Consider the following 26,611-nt stretch of genomic DNA (forward strand, 5'->3'; position numbering starts at 1 on the left):
TATTTTATGTTTCTAATCTATTATGAATTTTAATTTCTAATTTCTATATTCAATAATAGGCCTGTTATTCTAAAACAAAAATCCTTAAGTTTGCGCAAAAAAAAATTTTTTTTCTTTTATATATTTATATGTATATTCAGTTCTTATAAAATTTGAATTTACAATACAAATTTTTTATTTTTTATTTATTTTTTTTATTCTTATTTTTATTTTTTTATTATTATTATTATTATTTTTTTACTTTTTTAAATTTATAGGTATATATATTTCAATTGTTTTCCATTACTTATCTAGTTAAAAAAAAAAAAACAACAAATTATTTCTTTCGCTAATTTGTTTTTACGTTCATCTAGGAGTAAAAAGCTTCTCTAAAATAGTTTTACGAGTATGTTATGTATGCATTACTCTGAGAATTTAGATAGTAATGATTGCATTATATGGATAGTTGAGTGCATTCAGAGCGCTTGATAAAGAGTCTAGAGTGCCTGGGAGAGTGTTCGTTAAAAGCCTTGGCTAGCTTTAGAGATTAACAGTTCTGTGAGTTGTTTTTTATAAAGGAGGAAGGAGATTTGAGGTGATTATTGTGATCTTCACTATGTTATTTTTAGCAATAATAACAGCTTTAGCTATGTAATGCTCATGTTAACTTCAAGTTATATTCAGCTTTCGTCTGAAATGGAAATGATTTACCTAAGCAGAAGTCACTCTATAGGATAGTCTCAGTTCAGTTTGTTTGGAGTTATTTAAAGTGTTTTTAGTTGATGGTGTCAGGCAAATCGAATCAAGTGCAGGCTTTTAACAGATGGTCAAGCGTGCTACCATTAAAAGCATGTACAACATTTATAAGTAGTCAAGATGTAGCGCTGTCAGGCGGCTGGGCGGGTGGGCGAGTGGGCGTGGCTGCTGCAGCGTCTCTAGCTCCGACTGCGCTGATGGTTTAGGGGCGACATCTGAGCGTGGGTGGTTTACTAGTGGGCTGTGGCTTGCCTTGCCGCTCTCCCTCTCTGCCCCTCCTTCTGTGGGTGGGTAAGAAAAGCCAGCAGGAAACTAAAAATGTTTTGTATGTCCGTATAAAGGAAAAATCGCAAAATTTACTGCAAATTGGAATTTTGCGCAATTGTAGAAAAAAAAAAGAAAAAAAGAAAAAGAGGAGAGCTGAGAAGAGTAGCGAAAAAGAAATGTGGCAAGCAGGGCAAGCGAACTAACCAGCCATCCAGCCAGCCAACCAATGGCAGCTGTAGCTAAACATTTTCTTTTTGCCCGAGCAGGAAGCGAGGGATGGGGAGGGCTGTAGGAGCTTTGCCTTGCAATAATAACAACATACGTCTGTCTGTCTGTCTGTCTGTCAGTGTGTCTGCGGCAAAGACGCAGTGGCTCCTGCATCCTTTGTGCTTCGTCCTGGCGTCGCCGGCGCTTTAAGCCAATAATAAATAAAAATGCTTGTTAGCTCACCCCCAATACCCACACCTCCACCCTCACCCCCACCGATGCCCCCTCTCGGTGGCAGTGGGCAATGGCAATGGTAACGAAAATTGCGACGGAATCGAATTTATTTGCCCAACGCAAACTTATTTAGGGAATGTCAGAGAAGAGGGTGCAGGGGTAGGGGTAGGGGCAGGGACTGGGCCTGGGCCTGGGCCTGGGGTCTAAGGGCTGCTTCCATAAAGTCGCCAAAGTTATAGTGAAAATTAATTAAGTTTTGCGCTGCGCTTAACAATTCAATTAAAAAACGAAAGAAATGAGGAAAATACGCGGCGCTTTATCGTCCCGCATAGCAAGTGCTACAACAAAAAGCACTTTGGCCGAGCAGCTACCCAGTCCCAGTCGCAGTCGCAGTCCCATTCCCAGTTCCAGTCCGAGCTGGCCCAATCTCTGTTACACGAGTGTGCCGCCGCTCAAGTGCCACAAGTGCTTTTGCACATCGTTATTATAACAATAATAAGCAGCCGCGTCGCTGGGCAAAGATTAATTGTGTGTTTTGGTTTGCCAGATCCCTGCCACGAATCGAATGTAAAATTGGAGCACACAGCCAAAGAAATGACTTCGATTCGAGTGTGGAGAGTGAAGAGTGGTGAGAGGCGAGAGGCAAGAGTCGAGAGTCGAGAGTCTTTGGCGCAAAGTGCAATCCACTTGAAGGAATTTACATATCAGCAGCAGATACCGACGGCACCAGCATTCCGCCAGCAACAGCAGCAGCCGCAGCAGCAGCACCGGCTCCTCCCCACCTCTGCTGCTCTGTGGATGTGCCTCAATGTTGCAGCCAAATGCATTAATCAATTTCATGTTTTCTTAAGCGCGCGCCCGGCGCGATTTGAGTGCTTCGCGAACGATGCCGCCTCTGCCTCTGCCTCTGCCTCTACCTCATCGTCTTCGTCTTCGTCTTCGTCTGGTGCTGCGTCTGGGGACGCTTTACGTATGAGTGGAATAATCAATTTCGAGGATCATAAACAACTTTTAATGAAGTTGTTAAGTGCCAGCAGCTAGTTGCTCAATGCGCCCTGCCTAAAGTGCAGCTCGCCCGATAAGCACAAGCGCAAGAGCAACTGCATCCATAATGGGCTCCAATTCCAGCTTCGCTGACTGCTCGCATCAGACTCGGAGTCGGAGTCAGCGTCGACGTCGACGTCAGCTTCCTTGACTGGCCAGAGCGAAATACCATCGCAATCACGCATTTCCATAATTGCTAAATTATGCAGAGCGCTCCACGCAGCTTAGTGGAAAGGCGCGGCCCCATCCAAATGGCCAACAAGTGTGCCTTTTGGGGTATTCTTTTGTTTCCGACTTTTTGTTGTTTGGTTGTTTGTTTGTTTGTTTCTGGTAAATTAATTTTATAACCTTTGCTGCATACACTTGCGAGAGTTTCCTATGCTCACTTCCTTGAGGAGTTTAAACAAAAGTTCGACTCTTCAAAGTGAACTCGAAATCAGAGGCCGATATCATTTGCCTAGCGCTACGAATCTTGTTTGTTTTTCCATTAGATATACAAGACTTATGTGTAGAGCATTCGGCATTCAGTTTGAGTTTGTTTTTTGCTGCTTTTGTTTTATGGTCGTGTTTAGAAAATCAACCACACGGCTGGCCATGCAGTCGAGCACTCAACAAACGTCTCCATCGGCGACTAAATTAATCAAAACGAACTTCCGGTTTACGCAAAATGGCGTGAAGTCTGCCACCATGAGAATGTGTATGGGTGTGTGTGAGTGTGAGTGTGTGTGTGTGTGTGTTTTGGGCATGTGCTACTGTGAAAATTGTTCAGAGTGTTGCTGGGCTGTTGAAAATTAATGAATGAGTTAACTGAAAAATTAATGAAAAGCCAGCGGGCCAAGCAGCTACAGGTGAGAGGCGGCGGCCGTGGATGGAGAGGGGGGTGGGGGTGGGCTGTGGCCAGCAAAGGTGTTGTGCGAAAGATAAAGCATGGAAAATTTATGAAGCGACCGCAGGGAGAGGAACTCGCTGTCATAGAAGCTCGCCTCCAAGTTAGACATTCATAGACGCACCATGTTTGGTGTTGGGAAATATTTGTTTTGGCACACTCGGGTGTGTGCGGCGAGGAAGAGTGTGGGGGGGGGGGGGGGGTAGCTGAGTGGGAGGGGGCGTGAAATTATGCAATATTGGAGCAGGCACAGTTCGTAGGGTACTGTGGACCTGGTTTATTTTGTTTGCATGTGCGCAGCCATTTGGGGCTTCCTGTTTGAGGCAGCAGCAGCGGAGGTAGAACAAGAAGAAGAAGAAGCAGAGGAAGAAGAAGAAGAAGGCATTTGAGTTACTTAAGTGTAACTAAAACTTAAAGTAAACACACAAATAACATACTTAATATTAAACAAAAATATACAAAATCATATGATGTGGCTGCCGGTTATGATGATGATGACGATGATGAAGATCATGATGATGGTGATGATGCCGAAAACAGGGAAAACAAATGCCATAGCGGAAGCGCCTCTGGTGTGGGGGGATGTTGGATTGTTCCCATGCAAACAAAAGATAAAAGCCCCAGAAAATTTAAATTAACCGAAAATTATGCATGAACATTACCAAAAGGCAAAGCCAAAGCCGAAGCCGAAGCTGAAGCTGAAGCTGAAGCTGAAGCTGAGGCCAAAGCCAAAGCCAAAGCCAAAGACTGCGTATGACAAATATTAATTTTGTTTATAAACCACAACGAGCAAAGCCAGCAAAGGGGGCAAGGGGAGGGGCTGGCCCAGCACTGATTTGACTTGTCTTAAACGGCAGCCACAAACAATGTCATCCATATGATTATCATTATGTTTAAGCAGCAGGAGGCTGTATGGCTGGCTGACTGGCTGGCTGGACGGGCTGCTCTTGGCCTGGCCAGAGACAAGTAATGTTATTTTATGCTCACTTGACAAACATTGTGAACAACAACTGCAAGCAAACAGAATTGCTGAGCTAGTGCTCTGACAATATTGACATTGTTGTGCTGTGGCTGTTGTTGTTGTTGCTGTTGTTGTTGTTGTTGTTGCTCATTTAGAAGCTGACTAAACGTAACTTCTGCATCTCTTCTTCTCTTCTCTCATCCACACACACAGGTGACGCCAGCAACGCAAGCATAGGCAGCGGCGAGGGCACCGGCGAGGAGGACGACGATGCGAGCGGCAAAAAGAACCAAAAGAAGCGTGGCATTTTCCCAAAAGTGGCGACAAACATATTGAGAGCGTGGCTGTTTCAGCACTTAACGGTAAGTCCAATCAGCAGCGATACACCTGCGAAACACCAATCAGAGCTGCTGCTCTGCCCACATCTTATCGCAATCTGCAGCTACATTCGGCTGATAAGGGCTTAGTGGAGCCATATTTGAGTTTTGGCCACGGCGATAAGATTAGTTGGCCCAATAGCTGTTTTAGTTACGGTGGGCGTGGCAATGCAAAGTGCCCCCTCCAGCCCGATGATAAGTAGAAATTGATGATCCACTCCGGCGTACTCAGTTGACTACGCCGGAATTTATAAAGTCATTCGGCTGCTTATCTCAGTGTTTGGAGAGTGGACTAGGCAAAGAAGGGCCAGCAGCCGAATGGGCATTTGGGCCAGGTTGCCAGTTGGGCCTTGGCTTATGGCCTGCTCAATGCGTCCAATTAGATTTCCATTTGAGCCATCAAAGCGCTCAGATAAATGGCATGCGGACTGTCCCAAAATGCGGCACTAAAACCAAATGGCCAGCAGCCGGCCAACTATTGAAACGGAGACCTGACCAAATCAAAGCTCAGAGCGGAAAGTCCGGCCAGCCGGATGTGTAATACAAATAAACAGATTTGTTATGCGCCACTTTATGTTAAGCAGTAGCCGGAGCAGGAGCAGGAGCAGGAGCAGGAGGAGGAGGACGCTGCGTGCAAGGGTTGTACAGCAGAAAAAGGCTAAGAAAAAAGTGAATAGAAAATGGGCACAAACAGAACTATAAGATTTTATGCGCTACGGTCAAGCGACTGTTAAGGAAGTTCAAACTGCTGCGCCACAGTTTTGGCCATTAGCCACATTCGCCCTTCGCTTTGCGGTTGCTGCGTATGTAAAATGATAAAAATCTAAATGGAATTTTGTAAAAGTGTGTGCACATGTATGTGTGTGTGCATGTGTGTGTGTGTTTGTGTGTGAGCTAACGACTGACCAAGCCACGATAAGCAAACAAATCGGAAATTAAAGTTGAAGTTTGACGCTGGAATGTTTATCTCTGCTCTGGTCCAGCAGCGAGTCTTGAGTTTTAAAATGGCTTAGCCTGGCGCATCGCCACCCCCATTAGGCTAGCGCCACACACACACACCAAGCCACCCACCCAACCCACAGCCACCCGCCTCTGACATTGATGGATTGCCGTTTAAATCAGCGCATCGCTCATGTTTGCTCGGCTAAGGCGTCGCCGTCTGCTCCGTCGTCTGCTCCGTCTGATTGCGGCTCGACTTTCACAGCCTCTGGCGGATGTCTGCATATATCCTTGGCTGATTTTTTTGTTTTTCCTCCTCTCTCTGCTTGCCGGCTTCCAGCTCTAAGAGCTTAATGCCATTAACAGTTTGGGCACATTAGGGAAATTGTTTTTGTTCGATCTTAAAGTTCTTTTGTATGCCGAGTCGCATTTAGATAATGCAAATGCAATGTTTGCCAATTTGATTTATCGCCCGAATCCGACTCCGACTCCGACTCTTACTCCGTCTCTGACTCTGACTCTGCTTCCAATTCCGATTTCCATTGGCATAATTAACAGTTTTCCAGACATCGGCTGCCAAGTGAAACTCGATGCCAGCTCGTCAGCCATTGCCATGCGGATGGCGTATGGCGTATGGCGTCGCCTGCTGGCCATGGCGACGATGGCGTTGCTAAAGTCGTTAAAAACCAGACCCCAAATAAGACGACGACGACGACGATGACGTTGGTGCTAATGAAGTGCATTGCTGCAGTTGACTGTCGGCGCAGGGGGGAGCTAGGGGCAAAGGGAGTTCCCACTGCAGCTGCAGCCCGTCTGGGGTTGGGTTAAGCGCACTGGCTGGCCAACCAAAAACAAAAGCCAAGCAGACGAGGGCAATGCAATGCATGGCTGCTTTGTAAACGTTGTTGTTGCTGTTGCCGTTGTTGTTGTTGTTGCTGTTGCCATAATTATGGCAGGCGCGCGAATATTTTGTTTACATTTGGCGCGCACTGCAGGCAACGAGCAAAAAGTCGCATTTCGCGTGCTCCGCCTACTCGCTGCCTGCCACATGTGCCCCGTACGGTTCCCCTTCCCCTTCCCCTCCCCCTTCCCCTTCCCCTTTCCATTTCCCCTTTGCCGTTGCCAGTCACACACATATGCCCAGCTCCCATGCAGCTCTTTCCATGCGCAAGTTTCTTCCGGCCGACGCTCGTCCGCTCGTCGGCCTCGGCTCTTCGATTCAGTTTGTTGCCGTTGTCGGCCCACTGCAAAAGTAACCCCGAAAAAATTGCTGCAAAATGGCCAAAACGTTGCGCTGCAAGCGTTGCATTGTTGTCAGCGCTCTCATGTTACATGTTTCAGCCCAGGAGGCGCGACGGCGCTTGGTGTGTGGCATGTTTAGCGAGCCGGGCCAAGACGAACTCAAGATGCGCTACGCCTGACGTTGACGATGTGTGCCGCGAGCCCGGCTACTATTTAGGCGCATCCATTATAACCCATGTCGGCAGGGGTTAAAAAAAAGGAAAGTACCAAGTGCGGCACTTTAACCCTTGCCCGCGGCCTCTCGTAGGCTCTGCGCAGTTCTCCTACCTTTGTCAGTTTCTTGACCCTTTTGACACACACACACATACGGTGGCCGTAGGGCATCTCTTCTGTGTGTGTGTATGTGTGCTTTGACTCGCGATTGTTGCAAATTATTTTTCTTTTACATTTGTTTTGTTTCTTTTGCTGCGTCTGTGTTTGTGTTGCTGCAACATGATGACGCCGACGACTTTGAGTATGAGGACAAAGTTGCGATTAGTGTAGTTCCTCTAGCTCTGCCTCTCTTTTAGCTCCACTATATCTCTACCACTAACACTACCTCTACCTCTACCTCTACCTCTACCTCTACCTCTACCTCTACCTCTACCTCTACCTCTACCTCTACCTCTACCTCTACCTCTGCCTCTACCTCTACCTCTACCTCTACCTCTACCTCTACCTCTGCTTCCACCTCTACCTTTAGCTTTAGCTCTAGCTTTACCTCCATCTTCAGCTCCAGCTCTACTTCCACCTCTACCCTCTTTCTCTCTGTCTGTCTCCCTCTTGGCCTGCCATGCTATCTCGCTTTTCACTGGAGTGGAAACACTCATTTGGCTCTGTTTAGACATGAGTGCAACTGGAAAAAATCTTCATAATGGCTGCCACAGGCCGACGTCGACGCCGTTGCAATTTTCACCGACGTCGCAGCAATTTGCAGTGGCGGCTGTTGCTGTTGTTGCTTGTTTCACAAATGGCGTCGCATTTGGCGTTGTTAATGGCGGCGGCGGCGTCTCTGGCCGGTTGTACGTGTGCATTACCGAGCCAGAGCCAGAGCCGGAGTCGACGTCTTGGGCTTGTTGTGCCATGTGTCACGGCATTGCAGTCATGTTGACATCATGTGGCCAGCCAGAGCAGAGTGAGTGAGTAAGAGAGAGGGACAGAGAGAGGGCGCGAGAGAGAAAGCTACAGGCCGCAATCGAGACATAGGCCTATGCCCGAGGTTTGCTGGCACTTGTCGACATCTCTTGAGGGGGAGCTGAAGGGCTGGCACCTAAATGAACGTCTGTGTGTGTGTGTGCGTTTGTGTGTGGTGATTGCTTTAAATTCATTTGCCAAGTTTAAATAAACACAACACGAGCGAAAATATGTGGAAAAAGTGGAGCGAGTTAAGCGACAAGCAGACAATGGCAAAAACAGTGGCCCCTGCCCCTAGGCGAAGCCAAGCAGCAGCAGCAGCAGCAGCAGCAGCAGCGGCAGCAGCAGGAGGCGGAGGCAAGCCCAAGAAGACATGGCCAGTGCTGACGGGCTGAGGGGGGAGAATGCGAGGCGGCGACATGGCAAAAGCAACTTAAAGGCGTGACAGTAATTAATTATTTTGTCGTATGGTAAATTAATAAACCAAATGGACTTTGTTTCACTTGACATGTTTGCACTCGCCTGCTTGGTTAGCTGCACCGTCTGTCTCTCTGTCTGTCGATAGTTGTGTGTGCGTGTGTGTGTGAGTAGAGAGGGTGGGGGATGTGTGGTGTACGAAATGCATAATTACTTACATTAGCGTAATTGGCGCACCACAGCGTAGCTGCTGATGGAGCCACCTTCAGCAGCTGCAGCTGCATTTGCAGCAGCAGCAGGAGTAGGCGGCCAAATCGGAGCAGCGCGAACTGCGACAGGCATTAATGCGCCTTTGATAAGCCACAGACAGGATGATAATGAACTACTGGCTGACCGAGACAGAGACAGAAAGAGAGAGAGAGATATATAGAGAGTAAGGCATTGCCTACTATATACATATATATCAGGCAGTGCAATAATGCCAACCTCAGCCAGCCATATGCATATGCACATTCAGCTCCGGGTAAAAGCATTTCTCTAAAGAGATGAACGCCACAAAGTATGCTATAAATTCCATTTTAATTTACCTGCATGTAATTTATGCCTTTTGACTTCTTGAGCATTTTCTAACCTCCTGGAGACGAGGTGCAGCAGCAGGAGCAGCAGTTGCAGGTCTGGGTCTGGGAACATTGCCATTGGCATGTCCATTGCATTTACATGGACATCTACGTTTATTTGTCAATACACAAATTTCATATACTAGTTTTCGTATTGGCTATTGTCAAGAGCTGAGCGGCGGCGTGGTGGGCGTGGCGCGTGGCCTGTGCAGGACAGCAAACAAATATTGCTGCCGGGCAGCCAACACGTAAATACAGTGAGTGAGTGAGGGAGAGGGAGAGAGACAGAGCGAGACCCTAAGATGCATACACAATATCTACAACAAGACAACACGCAAAATTTATTAAACACAAACAATAAGGCGAATGCATTAGAGGAGCAGGAGGAGCAGGAGGAGGCGGCGGGCGGAGCGACAGACGACAGGCCAGAATGGGTGTGCACGGATGTGCAAGGACAACAAGGCAACTAAATTGCATTACAGACATTACGCAGGACATGCAGGCCAAGCGGACACAGAGACGGACGGAGAGACGGACAGTGGATAGCAAGACAAGCGACAAGGATGTGCTGCGTTGCACATTTCGCATGGCATTCGAAATTCCTGGCACTTGAGCACTTGCATATTGAATACGGAATGCACAAAATACAACAACTATATATATATATATACATATATATCTATATATATCTATATATGTGTAATTTAGTATATAGCTATATATATTTATATATATATATACCTGCATCTGTATACAAGTGACAGTCCATATATTGCATTGCCATGTGTGTGAGTGTGTGGCTAAGAAAACGGTAAATTTCAGCAGCAGTGGCACAACAATTGCTTCCTGTGTGTAAAGGCAAATTGCATTTGCAGACAACTGCGAGAGCGCCGTGCCGCACATCGCTCAAAAGTTCAATTGCCGGCAACCGCAAAATCACAATACACAGACGGACAGACAGACGGACGCAGAGACAGACGAGCAGGAGTCGTTGGGAATTGAGGCAGTGCCCTGACGAGTGCCAAAATTGAAACGCCCACAGCTGCCGGAAATGTTGGCCGCATCGCCAGAAAGGGGTTAAACAATGCCAGGCCAAGCGACGCATGCGCCAAAGGATCGCGTCAAACAAAACAAAAGGCGAAAGCAAAGCCAAAGCCAAAAGATTGACAGCCATTTCCGTCAGCGCCAGGTGAAACCTCAGGCTGGCTGCGGCACAAACTCGCATTGAGTCAACATTAGAAATCAAGCGACGACAACAGCAAATAAAACAAAAATAGAAAATTGTAATAAGCGCCAGCCGATTAGATTAGCCGCAGAGCGAGCCAAGCGCGCAGGAGGCGGAGGTGCTGCTAGTGGGAGGGGCGTCGGCTTCTATTTGCCCAGTGACGCCACTGTGGCGGCGCGCCGGCTGCAAGATTTATGAGAAGCTTCGGCCAGCCCCAGTCGCAACTGCAGTTCTGTTTCAGTTTCAGTTTCAGTTTCTGTTTGCCTATTTGGCGCTACCGAAAAATGAGCTGCAGCAAATTGAGGACATTTTGAGTGGCAGCGCCTGATAAGCGAGCCACTCACTGGCCACAGATTCAGATAAGCAAAACCAGCCCCGAGAGCAACACCAAAACCAAAAGCAAAATAAATAAAGCACAGTTTACCCCTTCCTGCCCAGTTGGTTCAAGTGCAGCAGCGCCGTGCGCTGACAGGTTAAATTTCTCCATATATTATTGTTTATATGCCCGTTGGAGCAGCCCTCGCCATGATTGATCGGCGTAGCTCCACTTGCCAGATTGTAAATCTTCTAGCATTTGCCCTGCTAATTGAATTGTGAGCGCTGTTCATGTATTAATTGAGCTTTCGATTTCCGTTTCTCTCGTTGCAGCATCCCTACCCATCCGAGGACCAAAAAAAACAGTTGGCGCAGGATACTGGCCTGACGATACTGCAAGTTAACAATTGGTAAGTACGAAGATGACTTGGGATAATAGATAATAGATAAGCTGATCATGGATTGATAGCAAGCATAGCCAGAGATCTGTGGGCCAGTGCATCTCGATCTGCAGGCAGATTCGCGTTGGCTGTGCCACACGACTCGCATGCAGGCCAGGCCATTTGTTGCACGCTTTATGGGCAGCTGGAACCCAGAGTCAGACAGCTCAAGGTATCAGCTTACAGCGAGCAGGCCGAACCAATTTATAAGGCAAAGAGCTTGAGCAGCTTGAGCAGCTGAAGCATGCCTGGGTCCATGAGATGTGGTAGAGAAAGTTATGTAGCATGTGGCACGACGATGTTGCTGGCAACGGGACAATGACAGCCGCACAAATCCTAGCCAATGTGGCAGGCTCTCAGGCCGAGCAGGCGACTTCATCAAATTTTGCACATTATGCGACAGGCTGCAGAACTTGACACCTGGCAGCCAATGCAGAAGACAAGACAAGCCAATGGATGCACAAAATGCAGTCAGATTTGAGAATGGGCAAAGCAGAGCGAGAGAGAGAGAGGGGGAGCGAGTGGGAAGTGGGTTGGAGCTGAAAAGCTTGAGCGCCAGTTAAAAGCGTTGCTGAATCTTTTATGCAGTTGCTGGCCCCATGTCTGGGCCATGGAATGCTTTTAAGCAGGGACAGGCCATAATAAAATCTAGCGAGAAATGTGTGAGCCGCATTTGGGGCCCGCCTGGAGCGGGTTGGGGCTGTTGGGTGGCGTGCTGTAGTGGTGGCTGCTCTAACGCAGGCACTCAGCTCAATTAAATTGAATTTCGCGCTTACTGAAGCACACTGCAAATTAACAAATACGACGGCCAGGGCTGGCAAGGACTAGCAAGGACTTGCAGGGATCCCTTGCCCATTTCGCTTAAGCACGCAACGCTGCGTAGACAACAGCGATAAGACGGACGAGCGGAGGCAGCGGAGACAGCAGGACAAAAAAAGAAGTAATAGATGAAGAAAAGAAAGAGAGAGAGAGAGAGAGAGAGAGAAAAGGCAACAACCTTAGCAGAAAATAGCAAAATAAAATGTTGACACTTTTGGTTATTTATGGGCTGGCAGACGACACCTTCGCCAAAGCACTAATCCATGGGGAATGGCCAATGGCATCGGGTGGTGCCCCCCACCCGCCATCCACCACACAGCACCGGACTAAATGTGTATTTATTTTGCGCAATTTGCGGGGCAAACAGAATGAAAGAAACTGCGTAAGCAGCAATTCAAATGACCACGACGAGAGTGAGAGGGGAGCATGAGAGAGTGAGAGAGACTGCATGGGAGAGAGTAAAAGTCCATTAACACCCAATAGGAATAAGAAAGAAATGCTGGAGAGGCACAGGCACAGTCTGGCTTGAGATTCAGTTTCTGCTTACGGCGGTAATCGAAAAAGTTTTCTGTTGTAGCCAAGTTTTAAATATTAACGCTTACTTACAGCTGCAGAGCTGGAAAAAAGTTATAATTGTGGCGTAAGTACATAAATAACGCTGCAAATGCGCTGCTCAGCTGTATTGTTGTTATTGCGCTGGACATTAATGTGGGACCTGGCATACGGGAGTGTGGAATACGGAATGCGAATGTGGGTCTGCCTGGTAGCTGAAAGCTGAAAGCATCAACTGCCTGCCACACGCCACAGAGCGCGGATGGCCAAGGAGGCAGCCAATCAAGTCAGCAGCCAGCGGCCAAATCGATTTGCAGCTTACATCCTCTCACATTTGCTCTCTCTCTCTCTCTCTCTCTCTCTTTCACTCTGACTTCTGCTGGCTGTCTCTTGAACTGTTCCAAAAACGCAACGGAACTCAATTCCATTTTGTCGTTTTGATAAACGATTTCAGGGCGTTGCAACAATTTCCGCCTCAAAATGAGCAACTGAAATGAACTGCAAATTGAAAAAAAAAGAGAAGAAAAACGCAAACCAATCCTTAGTAAAGAGATATATATGTATATATGTAATATGAGTAAAGGATTTCAGCGGAAGCTTTCGGAGCATTAACCTCGGCTAACTTTCAATGAGGTTAGCTCATTGTTGTTTTTGGCTAATGTCTGAGAGGCTTGTTATTATTTTAGGCTGTGTATTTCTTTTTCTTTCTTTTTTTCATACTTACTATTCGAGTGTGTGTGCGTGTGTGTCAACCCATGTGGGTAACCGACTGTCACTCCGCTGAGCTGGCTGTGGCGATGGCGGCTTTTTGCTTTAATCATTTCATTTCTTTGGCCTTTTCGTCGCTGATCCTTCACGCAGCGGATCAGCGACGGCAGCGCAGCAACTGCCTGCTTATTATTTCTTATTGCATTTATTAAACGACAATCATAACCAAAGTCGGCATTGGGCTTTGTAAAGCCGGCCATTCCATTTCCCCAGCTCTGTTGCCGAGTCGAGGCTCTCCCCCACTCCGCCACTTGCCATTGATGTGGCCCGACCGTCGCAGCAAAAAGTGTGACTCTGGCCAAGATTTGGTTTAGTTTATGGCTAAGTTGCGCACATAAAGCAGGCTGCTGCAAATCCCTGCAGTCGCCAGCAGCCGCAGCAGCAGCCGTCACTGAAATAGTTTATAAATAATTCATAAATCCTGTCGCTGTCTTGCGCTTAATTAAAAACTAAAACAAAAATCTTTGCTCGACTCTTTCACAGGTTTATCAATGCGCGACGAAGAATTGTGCAGCCAATGATTGATCAATCGAACCGAGCAGGTAAATATCCAATCTCCACGCTACAAATATGACCAAAAAAATATCCATAACTATGAAATAGCGCAGAGCAAATAAATATCAATTAGAAGCTTTGTCTAATTTCGCACGCAATTTCTAATTATGCGCATTTTTTTCTCTTTTCCTCTATTTCTCTTTTTTGGGCGAATGCAACTCTCAACAGTTTATACACCGCATCCAGGTCCCTCCGGTTATGGTCACGATGCCATGGGCTACATGATGGACAGCCAGGCGCACATGATGCATCGTCCGCCCGGTGATCCGGGCTTCCATCAAGGCTATCCGCACTACCCGCCCGCCGAATACTATGGACAGCACTTGTAATCCAGCGCCGGCAACGGACACGGCGCGACTGCGGAAGCCTCAGCAGGATCCTACACCCACATCCAAACCCAAGCAGAAGCGGCGGCGGCGGCGGCAGTGGCAGCAGCAGCAGCGGCAGCAGCAGCAGCGACAGCGGAAGTGGAGGGCAATGGCTGAGCGTGCCCGTAAGCGGATGTTGAGAAGCACGCTGACAAAGCGACAAAGCCAAAATCATAGCTTAAACCTACAACTACAACAATACTAAAGCAGAGCGAATGCAGAGGCGAGGACAGAGACAGACAGTGGCCAGGACCCTTGAACCGTGTAACTTACAAAAACCGAGTGGCAATATCAGTCAAGTAATAGATGAAGTAAAAACTGTAGTAAAATCTAAAAAACAAAAAAAGAAAAAAAAATAAACAAAAAAAGAAAACACAAAACAATACACAGAAGATATTAGCTAATCGAAAGGCAGGCGCAACAACAGTATCACTAGCATCCAGAGCAGCAGCTGCAGCAGCAGCAGCAACAACAACAGCAACAATTTTGAAAGAAACTATTTGTGTATACCTTAAACATACATAACAACTACACATGCAACAAAATAAATAATAAAAGCAAACAAAATATATATATGAAGAAGAGAAAGATATTTATGCATAAACAAAAATGAAACGCTTAGATATAAGTTAAATAAACAAAACAGAAGCCAGACACACACACACACTCACACACACAGCGAGATTGAGAGAGAGAGAGAGAGAGAGAGCAACGAAAGCTTGCTAATTACATTTGATTTATGCAAATTTTTACTTTCGAAAAGCTACAAAAGGCAAATGCAAAAATATATTTCAAAGCATGAATTTAGGCGCAATCCAAAACGAAATAGAATTTACAAATTAGGCTAAAGCGATTTGATTTGCTTGGCGAGCTAGTTTTGTTTTATTTTTTGTTTGTTTATTTGTTGTTATTTAACATGAATTTAGTAAATGCGCCGCCCGGAAAATCGCAGAGGAAAAAGAAAATTGCAAAAATAAAAACACACACACACACACAAATAAACAGAACGAAAAATTCTTTGCTAGAGTTTAGTTTCTTTTTAAATTACACTTATAACAAGTCAGTTGTAGTAAACGCTTTTGTTCTTTTTTTATTAGTTAGTGTTTAGCATTGTTTTTACGTATGCATACAAGTGTATATATATACATATATAGTAAACAGCAACGGCAACTAATTAAACCTAATTCATACATTAATTACCAACTATTTACTTATGTATATGCCTATGTCTTATATTCTAGGTTAAACGCTCTAATTTAAATAAATTGAATTGTTTTCTAATTTTACGCATTGCAAAACTTAAGTGAAAAAACAAAAACAGAAATGAAAAAAATCATAAGAAATTGAATTTAATTTGGAAAAGCAAACAAAAAATGTTGAATTAAAAACAAAAATATTTTGAAGTTGATTTAAATACTTTGGTTCTTCTTGTGTGTATTTGTAGTATTATTTCCAAGAAAATAAATAAATCAATCGATCACATATATATACATAAATAAATCTAAAGATGAATGCACACACACACACACACATACATACATACACATATAAGCATACATATACACATACACAATACAGATACAGATATAAATAATAATAAATTATAAATAATTTTAAATTGTATTTTTATTTATGTATTTTAATTTGTATGCGTTATATTTAGTTACTATTATTATTATTATTACATTTACTTAATTAATGATTTAATTATAAAAACGTGAATGATGATTAAATGATGAAAATAAGAGTAAAATGCATATATGAAAAACAATTGTAAAAATACGATTTCTGGTCTTTTTATTTCAATTTCATTTCGTTTTCAAATGGTTTCAACTTTTCAGCAGCTTCAATTGCTCTCAATTGAATCCCTGTATCGGATACAGACAGACACCCACACACACACACACACACAGGCATAGAATTTATTCAAAATAAGTTGCAAAATATTGTTTAAATTTATAAAATTGAACTGAATTCAAGCACAAGTGCGTTTAAATTGAATTTACACAGTTTTTAGAGTATATAACAATCTAAAATCGTAACGGATATACGTAAATGAGGAAGAGAAACAAACTGAACATTTAAGTGTTGTATTTCATTTTGGATCATACTGAAACAAGTGTAAAAATTGTGAGTACCTAGGAATATTTTTGTTCTCGAGCTCAATGAATGAAACGCAGAGATCATTTAACTTAACTTTAATTATCTTAACTTAATTAAGATCGAGAGAGCTTCTTTCGCATGGAAACTCCTAATTTCATTAGCAGACACTACCTACTGACTACTGTCGAAACAATCACTTAAAACGTATACGAATCTTCTCAAAGAATACACCATTACTACATAAATATAAATTATGCTATTGTTTCGCACGAATAGAAAACTTATTTACAAATTGCTAAAGGCGAATGTTTTTTTGCAAGCCCTATAACGAAAAGAATCAAGCAAAATGCAAATGTTTTCTCTAAAAAAAAAAAAAAAAAAAAAAAAAAAAACAAATACAAAATTATACGATTTATGCATTGATAGTAATATATTAGACTTAACGCTAGTTAAATAATCAACACTATTGACTTGAGAAACGATTAAACGCAAATTGTACAGAACGCCTTAAAAAGAAAACTAAAAAAGTAAAACCAAAGCATGGAATAAGCGAATGAAGTATACGAGTCTATATATATATATAGAATATAAACTATGAATTACTAGATATATTATTATTAATTTTTAAAATGAAAAAAAAAAAAAAAAAAACAGAGACATACATAATTAATTTAGTAATGTACATCTTAAGCAAAGGAACCAAAGGCAATTCGATGGAAATGGCGAAAATCCAGATGTTAACATGTTGATGCGAAAAAAAAAAAAAAAACTCTCGGAGAGTGTAAAAACTTTTGCGTAGTTCGTTTTCTGATCTTGAAAACTGCTCTTAATTTTCCAACATTTTATATTAGTATCTCTAGGAGAAGTCGGCATGCTACCCGAAGAGTATTTCCATTGAACGCTTGTAAATTGAAACCGCTAAAAGACGATGTTAAGAGTGAATCTAGATGAAGGTAATTTAGAAAACTCAATTATTTTGTATCTTGGTGACCGCTTGCTTGGCATTTTGAAAGTGCCCGTTATGTGTCAGTGTTGATAAGCGTTAAATTATGCTAAAAAATAAATAAAAAGAATATTAGAAATAAATGCTATCAACAATTACAAATGAATACATATTGTATATGAGATAATTTGTAATATGCTTTTTATGTTTCAACTCTTTTCGTATCAGAATTTAAATTAAAATGTGATTTTTCTCGAAACTTTAATGTATACGCCGTAAATATTTAATATGATTATTAAGGACAACAGCAACATTTATTACGATGATTATATTTACATACATACATACGTATATTTAATAAATATTGTACATTTTTGATAGCCTCTCATTGAAAATATTTTGTAAATAGCGCATGCATTATAAACAGAAAAGAAACCAGAAAACGAAACAACAATATGAGAATATTATTATTAAAACTGTATTTAATGCTAGTTGGTAATCACCGAAGCAAATGCAAACCCTGAGCATAGACTAAAAGGGCACAAACAATTTATACAACTTTCAACTTACCCACGCGACAGCATCGGAACAAATAGCAGAGCAAACGAGACAGCAACACAGGAGACATAGATAGAGAGAGCGAGCGAGCGAGCGAACGAATGAGCGAACGAGTGAGCGAAAGGGATAGACTGTGTGTGCGTCAGATAAGAGTTAGTAAACGAGAGAGAACTAACTCTAAAAAGTTGCAATAAAAATGCAAAAAAAAAAAAGAAGAAAAAACTAAAAATTATAATAATATATTTATATGAAATAAATTAAATAAATGTTTGTGCGTGTAAAAATTAACTTTAACTAAATTCCTAGGATTAAACAAACAAAGAAAAAGAAAACATGAAAACAATGGATTAAAAAAAGTAAACTTAATTATATTAAAAAAACACAAAAAAGTATCATTAACTTAATAAACTAATTGAAGCTTCTATGTAAAGAAATAAAAACAGAAACCCTAAGATTATGAGCATATTGAAGAGGTAAATAGAACAACAACTTGAAGGAAGAGGAAGGTGGGAAAAAAGAAATTATGAATTATGAGAAAATATTGAACATAATTTTCAATTGTAATAAATTATGAAATAAAAGATTATGAAAACCTATTCGAAATGATGCTGTTATTATTTTATAATTAGATAAATCTTCTCATGTCAGACAACTGCTGGGGTCCTGAGATATCTCACATAGACTGTGGGAATTCCAGACACTCGAAGCATTTGGCAACTGACAACTGATGTGGGTGCCCGGTCGCAATTTGCCAACTGTCAGCTGGACAACTGGATGACCGTGCCCCGATCCCGCTGCCGATTCTGATCTGGATCACAGCTGACCCCGGGCCGGCGAAGGATGAGATCCGCCAATATGTCTCGCTCACCTCGCTCACGCCGGCCAATAATTGAACTATAATTGCCTGGAACTCAGCTGCGATGTGGGGCACACGCTTCCTTCCACCTTAGCCTTTCGTGACCGGCAGACGGCATTAGCTGCTCATCAGTTGGTGTGAACTTTATATGCACCTTTGTGTCTCTTCTTCGTTTCCTATTTGGCTTCCATTTCCAATTCCACTTCAATGGCACAACAGCTGTGCGGATTGCCACGCACAAACACACGCACACACGCTTGCAGGAGTCGCACTCGCAGACGCACGCTTGACCAACAAATTCAATTAATATTAATTAGCCAAGGTGCTGAGCTGGTTGCTCAGCCTGTGCGCTGTTGCTTCCCTCTCTCACACACACACACACACTCACACGCACTCGAGCACAAATGGAGTTTTAATCATTTTCCAAGTGTGAAAATTAGTTGCGTTTAAGTTGCCTATAATTAGTGACTCTCCACACACACATGCACACACACACCCGCACACATTAGACAGTCGGAGGCCTGGCCGTTTGTGACACCAGCCAACACCCCCGCCTCTGAGGCCCGCCCTCGGTCCGCGGCAGCTGTAATTACTTTTACGAGCTGTTTACAGCTGCTCCAAGCAGCCATTATGCGGTGGCTAACAAAATTTTCGCTGTCAATTTTATGCAAATTTCTTGCGTTTATTTAACAAAGTTCCAAAGTTTTTCCTTGTCGCGCGTTGTCCACCTACATAAAGCTCTTCATATTGTACACTTGTGGCAATTGCACTTGCTCCCTGCCCCCTGCCTCCTGTTTTCCGCCTCCTGCTTCCTCCTCTTCCGCATGCTTCCATCCCTGTCTGACGTTGTAATCTGGCGCTGCTTTTAGTTTGTTGTTGTTTCGAAACTTTAATTTATTTTCATTGCGCATTTTGATGCTCGTAATTCCCTCGTTATTGTTGCCTCCTGTCGCCTGCTGATGCTGCCTCCTGTTCCTCTGTTGTTGTTGTTATTGTTGTTTTTGTCACGCTTGGTGTTGGCATCATTACATTTTGCCATTGTATTGTTGCTGTTGCCGTTGCCGTTGCCGTTGCCGCTGCTGTTGCTGTTGCTCTTGTTTTGCATATGAATATGATTTGAGAGCCGAGTGTGAGCATTGTAAACTGCGCTTACAAAAGCCACAGCCCCGTTCAGCGTTTCCCTCAGCCCTCAGCCCTCAGTTCGGTCGCCGGTCGCAGTTGCAGACAAAGTCTTCAGCCCTTCTCGTGGTGGTTGTTATTTTAATTTCATTATATTCTCCTTTTTTATTTTTGCAGCCAAGCTGTGTACACTCCACTTTTATAATTTCAAAACAGATTAATGTTGCGCATATGTGACACCATTTTATGCGACGGGTTTATCTCTTTTATGGCATCATCACCATCGTCATCATCGTCGCGGACTCGAAGTCGGAGTCGGAGAGTGTGTGCCGGCTAGGCAAGTGTTTGGGCATGCATAGCTCTTCTTTTTTCCAGCGAGGGGATCAGTGGGAACTTAAGTAGGATCAGAGTTCGCCTTAATGTATACCAGATCAAAGCAAATAAAAAACGCGTTCAACTGTAGATATTATCATTTGATTTTTTACGAGTTTATAATATTTCAATTTTAGCAAATCTTTGATGTATCTGTATCTGTATCTGTATCTGTATCTGTATCTGTATCTGTATCTGTATCTGTATCTGTATCTGTATCTGTATCTGTATCTGTATCTGTATCTGTATCTGTATCTGTATCTGTATCTGTATCTGTATCTGTATGTGTATCTGTATCTGTATCTGTATCTGTATCTGTATCTGTATCTGTATCTGTATCTGTATCTGTATCTCTGTATCTCTGTATCTCTGTATCTCTGTATCTCTGTATCTCTGTATCTCTGTATCTCTGTATCTCTGTATCTCTGTATCTCTGTATCTGTATCTGTACCTATGTATCTGTATTTCTGTATCTGTATCTTTGTATTTGTGTATATGTATCTCTGTATTTATCTGTATCTGTATCTCTGTATCTGTATCTTTGAATGTGTATCTCTGTATCTGTTTCTGTATCTCTGTATTTGTATCTCTGTATCTATATTTCTATATCTGTATCTTTGTATCTGTATCTCTGTATCTGTATCTGTGTCTCTGTATTTGTATCTCTGTATCTATATTTCTATATTTGCATCTCTGTAGTATTTAAAAAGTCCATCTACATACGAATTGAAATAACTTTAAAATATTGTACTTTTCGCACATAAGCCGAAGCTTCCCCCTTAAAGCACACTTAATTCAGGATTTGTATTCGCAATTGCATTATGCCGCCCACAATAGAGCTCCGCTGTGATGGGAATGAAATTTATACCGAATCAGCTTGGCTAATTTGGTTAGCTCGGTTTCTGTCGGCGGTGCCAAAATCTTGCTTGAGCCGTGTCCATTGTCTTTTGTAATGTGATACGGAGCCCATTCAAGGCAATGCTGTCAAGCTATCCATCCACTCATTGGCAATGCCTACGGCTATGGCTATAGCTGTGGCTGTGGCTGCGGCTGGAACTGTGGCTGTGGCTGGAACTGTGGCTGTGGCTGTGGATGCGAGCTCAGTCCGAGGCTCATTAATGCACTTTACATAATCGCAAAATCATTCAGACAACGTCGACGACGATAACAATAAGAGGCAACGCGACCATTCACCGACTACAATGGCAAAGACGGACTCAGAGTCGGAGGCGGAGTTGGATTCGGAGTCAAAGTCGAATTGTATTTGAATTTAGGAGTGGGTGCGCCAGTTGCCACTGCCAGAGCCAGAGCCAGAGCCAGAGCCAGAGCCAGAGCCAGAGCCAGAGCCAGTTGCTAGTGCCAGTGGCAGTGGCAGTGGGTGCAAGTAACAGAAATGAATTGAAATGTTTTCGGATAATTTAAATGACTTAAATTATGTAAATTGTCGCTCCAGACAAAGGCTATGCAGCTCAATGCGATGCGATGCGATGCGATGCGATGCGTGGTGCGATATTCGCGCTTGCCCCAGTCCCAATCTAAGTTCCAGTTCCTCATTGTCAGCTCTTGTGAGTGTCGTCTCTTGAAATGCAGTGCCCCAGCAAATGTGTGTGTGTGTGTGTGTGTGTGTGTGTGTGGGGAGGAAGAGTGAATGGCAATCGTCGCCGTCGTCAGCCCGCACTAGATTCACTTACAAATTTAATTAAGTTCAATTGAAAGTAACACCATGGACGCTGTCGCTATCGTCAGCATCAGCATCAGCGTCTGTGCTGCGCTGCGATGGAGGAAGGAGGTAGCTCCATGTGGATATGTTGACTTGGGCCATGTAGCGACAATCCAAAACTTTGTTTTGACAATTGATACAATGAAAAATTTAGAGCGATTAACGTGCCGTGGCGTGGCCCGGTCTGGCTTGCTCTGGCCCGGCTTGGCCTCGCCGCGTCTCGCCGCGCCGCGCTGCGTGGGCCTGTAATAGCCTCCACAGATGTCATGCGGCACAGGCGTTGGAGAGCTGGGGCAGCTTTGACTTTTGCCTCGTTTCGCTTTACACTTTCATTGGATCTGTGCACTTGCCCCATATATGCGGCAGCTATAGCATTCCTGGCATAATTCGTATGTATGTAAAGGCAGCCTCTCTATATGCCCATCTAGATGACAGCAGATGCGTGTGTGTGCCTGTGTGTGTGTGTGTATCCGTATCTATATCTGGGCCTCTGTATCTGTTGATGTTTAAATTTACATAATTGAATTTGTTTGCTTGATTGTCGAGCTGTCGATGCGCGTTGCCGTGCGGGAGGGCACTCACTAAAATGACAATTGCTAGTTCCGGTCGTTTGCAGTTTGAAGTGCCATTGACGCAGCCGACCGCAGCGACGGAGAGGAGAGAGGCGGAGAGAGGCGGGCATCGGGGAATGGCCCTCATGGATGCCGCCAGCAAAAATCAACGCAATTTGTCAATAAAAATGTAACTCTAACAGATTGTGAAGTGTGCGAATGTGCTCAAAACAATCGGCGGGCATAAATTATAGTCAATATATTCGACTAACCCACTGTGAGTGTGTGCGAGTGTGTGTGTGTGGGTGCGTGTGTGACTGGAGCAACTGCAAAATGCGTGAAGCTTCTGTGGCTGCGGGTAGCCACACTCCTGTTATGCGGCATGCCCGGACTGCTTGACTTTAATGGGTATAATGATTTCCAATGCAGATTAAACGATCCGATTATGTGAGGCACTTCAGATTCTCAAGTGCGCTCGTTCCCTCTCTCTCACTCTCTCTTTGGAGCACCCGTAGACCGTGAGTTGATTGTGTGTGAATTCAAATTGTAGATAAATGAGTTACTATTAGGCGGAAAGAAGATGAGCACTAAGAAGAAGAAGAAGAAGAAGAGGCTGAGTAGATATTTATACCACGAAAAGGCTTAAATGAATTGCACTCGAAATTGTATACGAATTTCAAGTACTGTGTAGACTATATCTAATTAGAATTAATCATATATATATATAGACTTTTATATCTTTATATATCCCCTATGCTCGTTGCCTGGTCAATAAATTCTTCCACTCAAGTCGGAAATTCGCAATCAATTTTAATGCATTCGACTGCAATCAAAAATGTTTGTTGTCTGCCAGTTGACTTTTGGCCAGGACTTTCATGCATAACTTACAAGACACTGGCCACGCCCCAAGCACGCCCCCAATGCCATTTTGTCAGCCAGCAAAAATAGAAACGAAGTAAATTCAATTGCGAACTAAAACATGACGCAAACGGACAGTTTTGTAAGAATGCATTCACATTTATTTAGATATTGCAGATAAACCCAACATCGACTCATACGCAAATACATATTTATATGTGTATGCATGTATTGTGTATGTGTATGTATATGTATGTAAATGTGAATTTAAGGGCCTGTGGCACGCTGTGCAGCACAACAAATCGTGCATCGATTGCACTTTGTGGCAAATACTTTGCGCATGTCAACAAATTTATGTTTTCTGTGTTGGCAAAATTATAAAAGTCGCAATAATTTCTTAAAATCTTTGCATATTTTCAAAGAGAGAGAGAGAGAGGGAGAGAGAGAGATGGCTCTAGTGAGAGATGGAAAAAGCAATGCTGCATTGTTGTCAATAATGATGATGATGATAATGATGATGTTGCTGCTGCTGCTGCTGCTGCATTTTATTTTATGCTTCCTTCCGTTTTTAAGACGAACTTTGCTCAGAGCTTCTTCTGCTTGCTCCTCGCTCCTGCTCTTCGCACTCCGTCCGGCTCTATCTGCAGTCCACGCATTCAGTTTTCGGTAGGGTTGTTTATATATCCGCACTTAATGCTTAATTCAGTTACATCTGCTCTGCTTCGCTTTGCTTTGCCAGCGACGTTGACAACGTTGTTGTTATTGTTGTTGTTGCTGTTGCTGGGGCTGCTGCTTCCATTGACAATGACATCATCATTATTGCGTGCTCAGCTCCAGCTTCAGCTTCAGCCAGGATGGTCCTCCGCTGCTTCCTTCTCTTCTTTCTCTCTCGTCTTGGCTGTCACATCTTTGTTATATTTTTGCGCAAAATAAATGAAGTAAAGTAATATTATTGCACTTAGACCGCATTAAGTTGTACGTGGCAATCTGTGCTGGTGTCGCCGCACTATCTGCGGAGGGGACGGCTGGGCATGGCATGGGATTTACTTAGTTTTGAAATTTAAGTGCCAAGGATTTTCTACGAAATTAGCCAAAGAAATGCCAAAGGCAGCGACAGCGACAGCCGCATAGACAGAGACAGAAACAGAGATAGAGACAGAGACAGCCAAGACAACCCTGTGCTAATAAAACCATAATCAAGTATACGCACTTACAGCTCTGCCTCCCCACACTCCAATTAGGGTTGCCCTGGAACGAGCTGCCCCGAAAGCAATCCTCTCACTCTTCATCTCCCTCCCTCTCTATCCATATCTCTCTCGCTATCTCACTCTCTGTTCGCTCTTCTATGTGCTGGCATTTCGGCGCAGTTAACAATGGAAAATTGCTGTTGACATGATTTTGCACTCTGCATCGACTGCATTCGGCAATTAGATTTGTCTCTGTGCCCTGTCTGTCGCACCGGCCCACTCCGCCCTGCTGCTGGGTATCGGTATCAGGCTCTGGTATCGGTGTGGCTCTGGCAACACATTTTGGTGGCTGCCATTGCAAAAGTGCAGCGCTGCAGTTTTCCATTGCGTAATGTGCGGCTGTCAATTTGTTTGAATTATTCGACGAGCTGCCGCCCTCCCCACGGCGGCCCACAGATGTCAGTAAAACGGAAAGCGCTTTTAATAAACTCTCGAAACAACTCGGGAATCGCCCCTCCGGCTCACCAGCTCAACAGCTCACCAGCTCAGCTCACCAGCTCAACAGCGTCTAGGTGTCATTTATGCAACAGTTTGTGTTTTATGGCGCACGGCCGGAGCTTCAGGCCCGGGCACTTGACCATTTTCGGTGGGCCGGTCACTTTTGCAGGCCATAAAACTAAAATATAATTATTGCCAGGGCTTTATACTTTTTATTTTTGAAACCTGCGGTCTTTTACAACTCTGGGCAGCAAGGGGAATGGGCTGGGCAGCGGGCAGTTGAGCAGTCGAGCGGTTTCAAGTCTTAATAAATATGACGTCCAGTCGTTAAACGCCAATGTTCTATAAGGTATATCCTATAGGCAGACTTATGACGGGGTATCTTTGGCTTTTAGTATGGCCTATTCTTAAATTTAGCAAAAAATATTAATTTTTAGAATGTTTCAAAATTAGGTATATTACAAATTTTGAATTTTACAATATTTTACTCTTCATTAATATTTCACGTCGTCAATAAATTTTGAACTTAGAATAGAGTAGGAAAAAGTATTTAGACATGCAAAATATGCAATATTATTGTTTGTAACCTTATATATATTAAAGTATTAGGAAAATTTAAATTGAAGTTTTTCCTATATTTTATATTGCAAAATATCAGTGTAACAATTATAAATGTATATTTTATATTTTAATATTTCATGCTATTTAGTATTTCATACATATCTCCCGAACCGAAACTAATTTTATAACAAGAAATGAGTTTTCTAAATATTTTATTTGATTTTTATAATTTCCAGTTATACTTGTTTAATATTTAACATAATAAGTCAATAATTTATGTTCCAATTAAATGTATTCTAAAACTAAATTAAATTGACTAAATTTTATCATAGGATTTGTTAATTAATCAAATAAATAAAAATAATCTAAACTTTATAATTAAAATTTATATTAAATATGAATAAAATTAATATAAATTGATTGTAGAATTACGTAATAGTTGAAATTTGTTGTCAATTTTATATATATAAATTAAAATGTATTGATTGAAGAATTTCCTAATAAATATTTGGTCAATCGTAGATATAAATATTTAAATAAAATTAAAATATATTTTTTTACAGAATCATTAAATACTTTTAATAACATTTGTAAATATTAGATATATAAATTTAATTAAAAGTGAACATTATATAATTTATGTCAATTCACTAAATACATTGAATATAGAATATATATATCTGAATTAATTATTAATACTAATATTTTTTTTCCACTTGTATTTATTATTATGCGCTTGTATTTGCTTTAAATTTTTAATATATTTTTTCTCTGTTTTAATAACAGCTTAACGAACTAGAAAGCATTAATTTGCATAGGATTATCGAATCGATAAATTAATGCAAATAAATATATAAATAAATATGGCAGGGCTTAGCTGAATTACAAACACAAATAAATGTATTAAATTATTAATTAGCATCAAGTTGTTTTTATTTCTAGTTACATTATTTCATTATTCGATTTAATATTCAAATGCAATTCATATTGAACTCTTAACGTGCGTGCCTTATGGGTTTGCCGACTGCCAACTGCAAACCTATATGCTTTAATGGCCTTTCGATGATTCGTGCATCACGAGTTATTTGCATAGATCAGTGCTGCAGCAGAGCTCAGACGTCGCTCAGGCTGAGGCTTGTGTCGA

General features: G+C 42.7%; 1 protein-coding gene across 2 annotated transcripts in view; it reads left to right on the forward strand.

The window, feature by feature from the left end:
- The window catches only part of hth (Meis homeobox homothorax), a 124,916-nt gene extending 108,269 nt beyond the window's left edge, over positions 1 to 16,647 (forward strand). For both annotated transcript variants that reach the window (XM_018018408.2, XM_089476525.1), the window contains 4 exons: positions 4,548 to 4,696; positions 10,973 to 11,049; positions 13,702 to 13,760; positions 13,942 to 16,647. In XM_018018408.2, the coding sequence (XP_017873897.1) occupies positions 4,548 to 4,696; positions 10,973 to 11,049; positions 13,702 to 13,760; positions 13,942 to 14,102 (446 nt within the window). In that variant the 3' untranslated portion in view covers positions 14,103 to 16,647. The remainder of the gene's footprint in view (positions 1 to 4,547; positions 4,697 to 10,972; positions 11,050 to 13,701; positions 13,761 to 13,941) is intronic.
- Positions 16,648 to 26,611: the final 9,964 nt, after the last annotated feature.

This window comes from Drosophila arizonae, chromosome 2 (assembly GCF_054131065.1).
Source record: "Drosophila arizonae isolate 15081-1271.41 chromosome 2, UAZ_ARI_1.0, whole genome shotgun sequence".
Taxonomy (NCBI): Eukaryota; Metazoa; Arthropoda; class Insecta; order Diptera; family Drosophilidae; genus Drosophila; species Drosophila arizonae.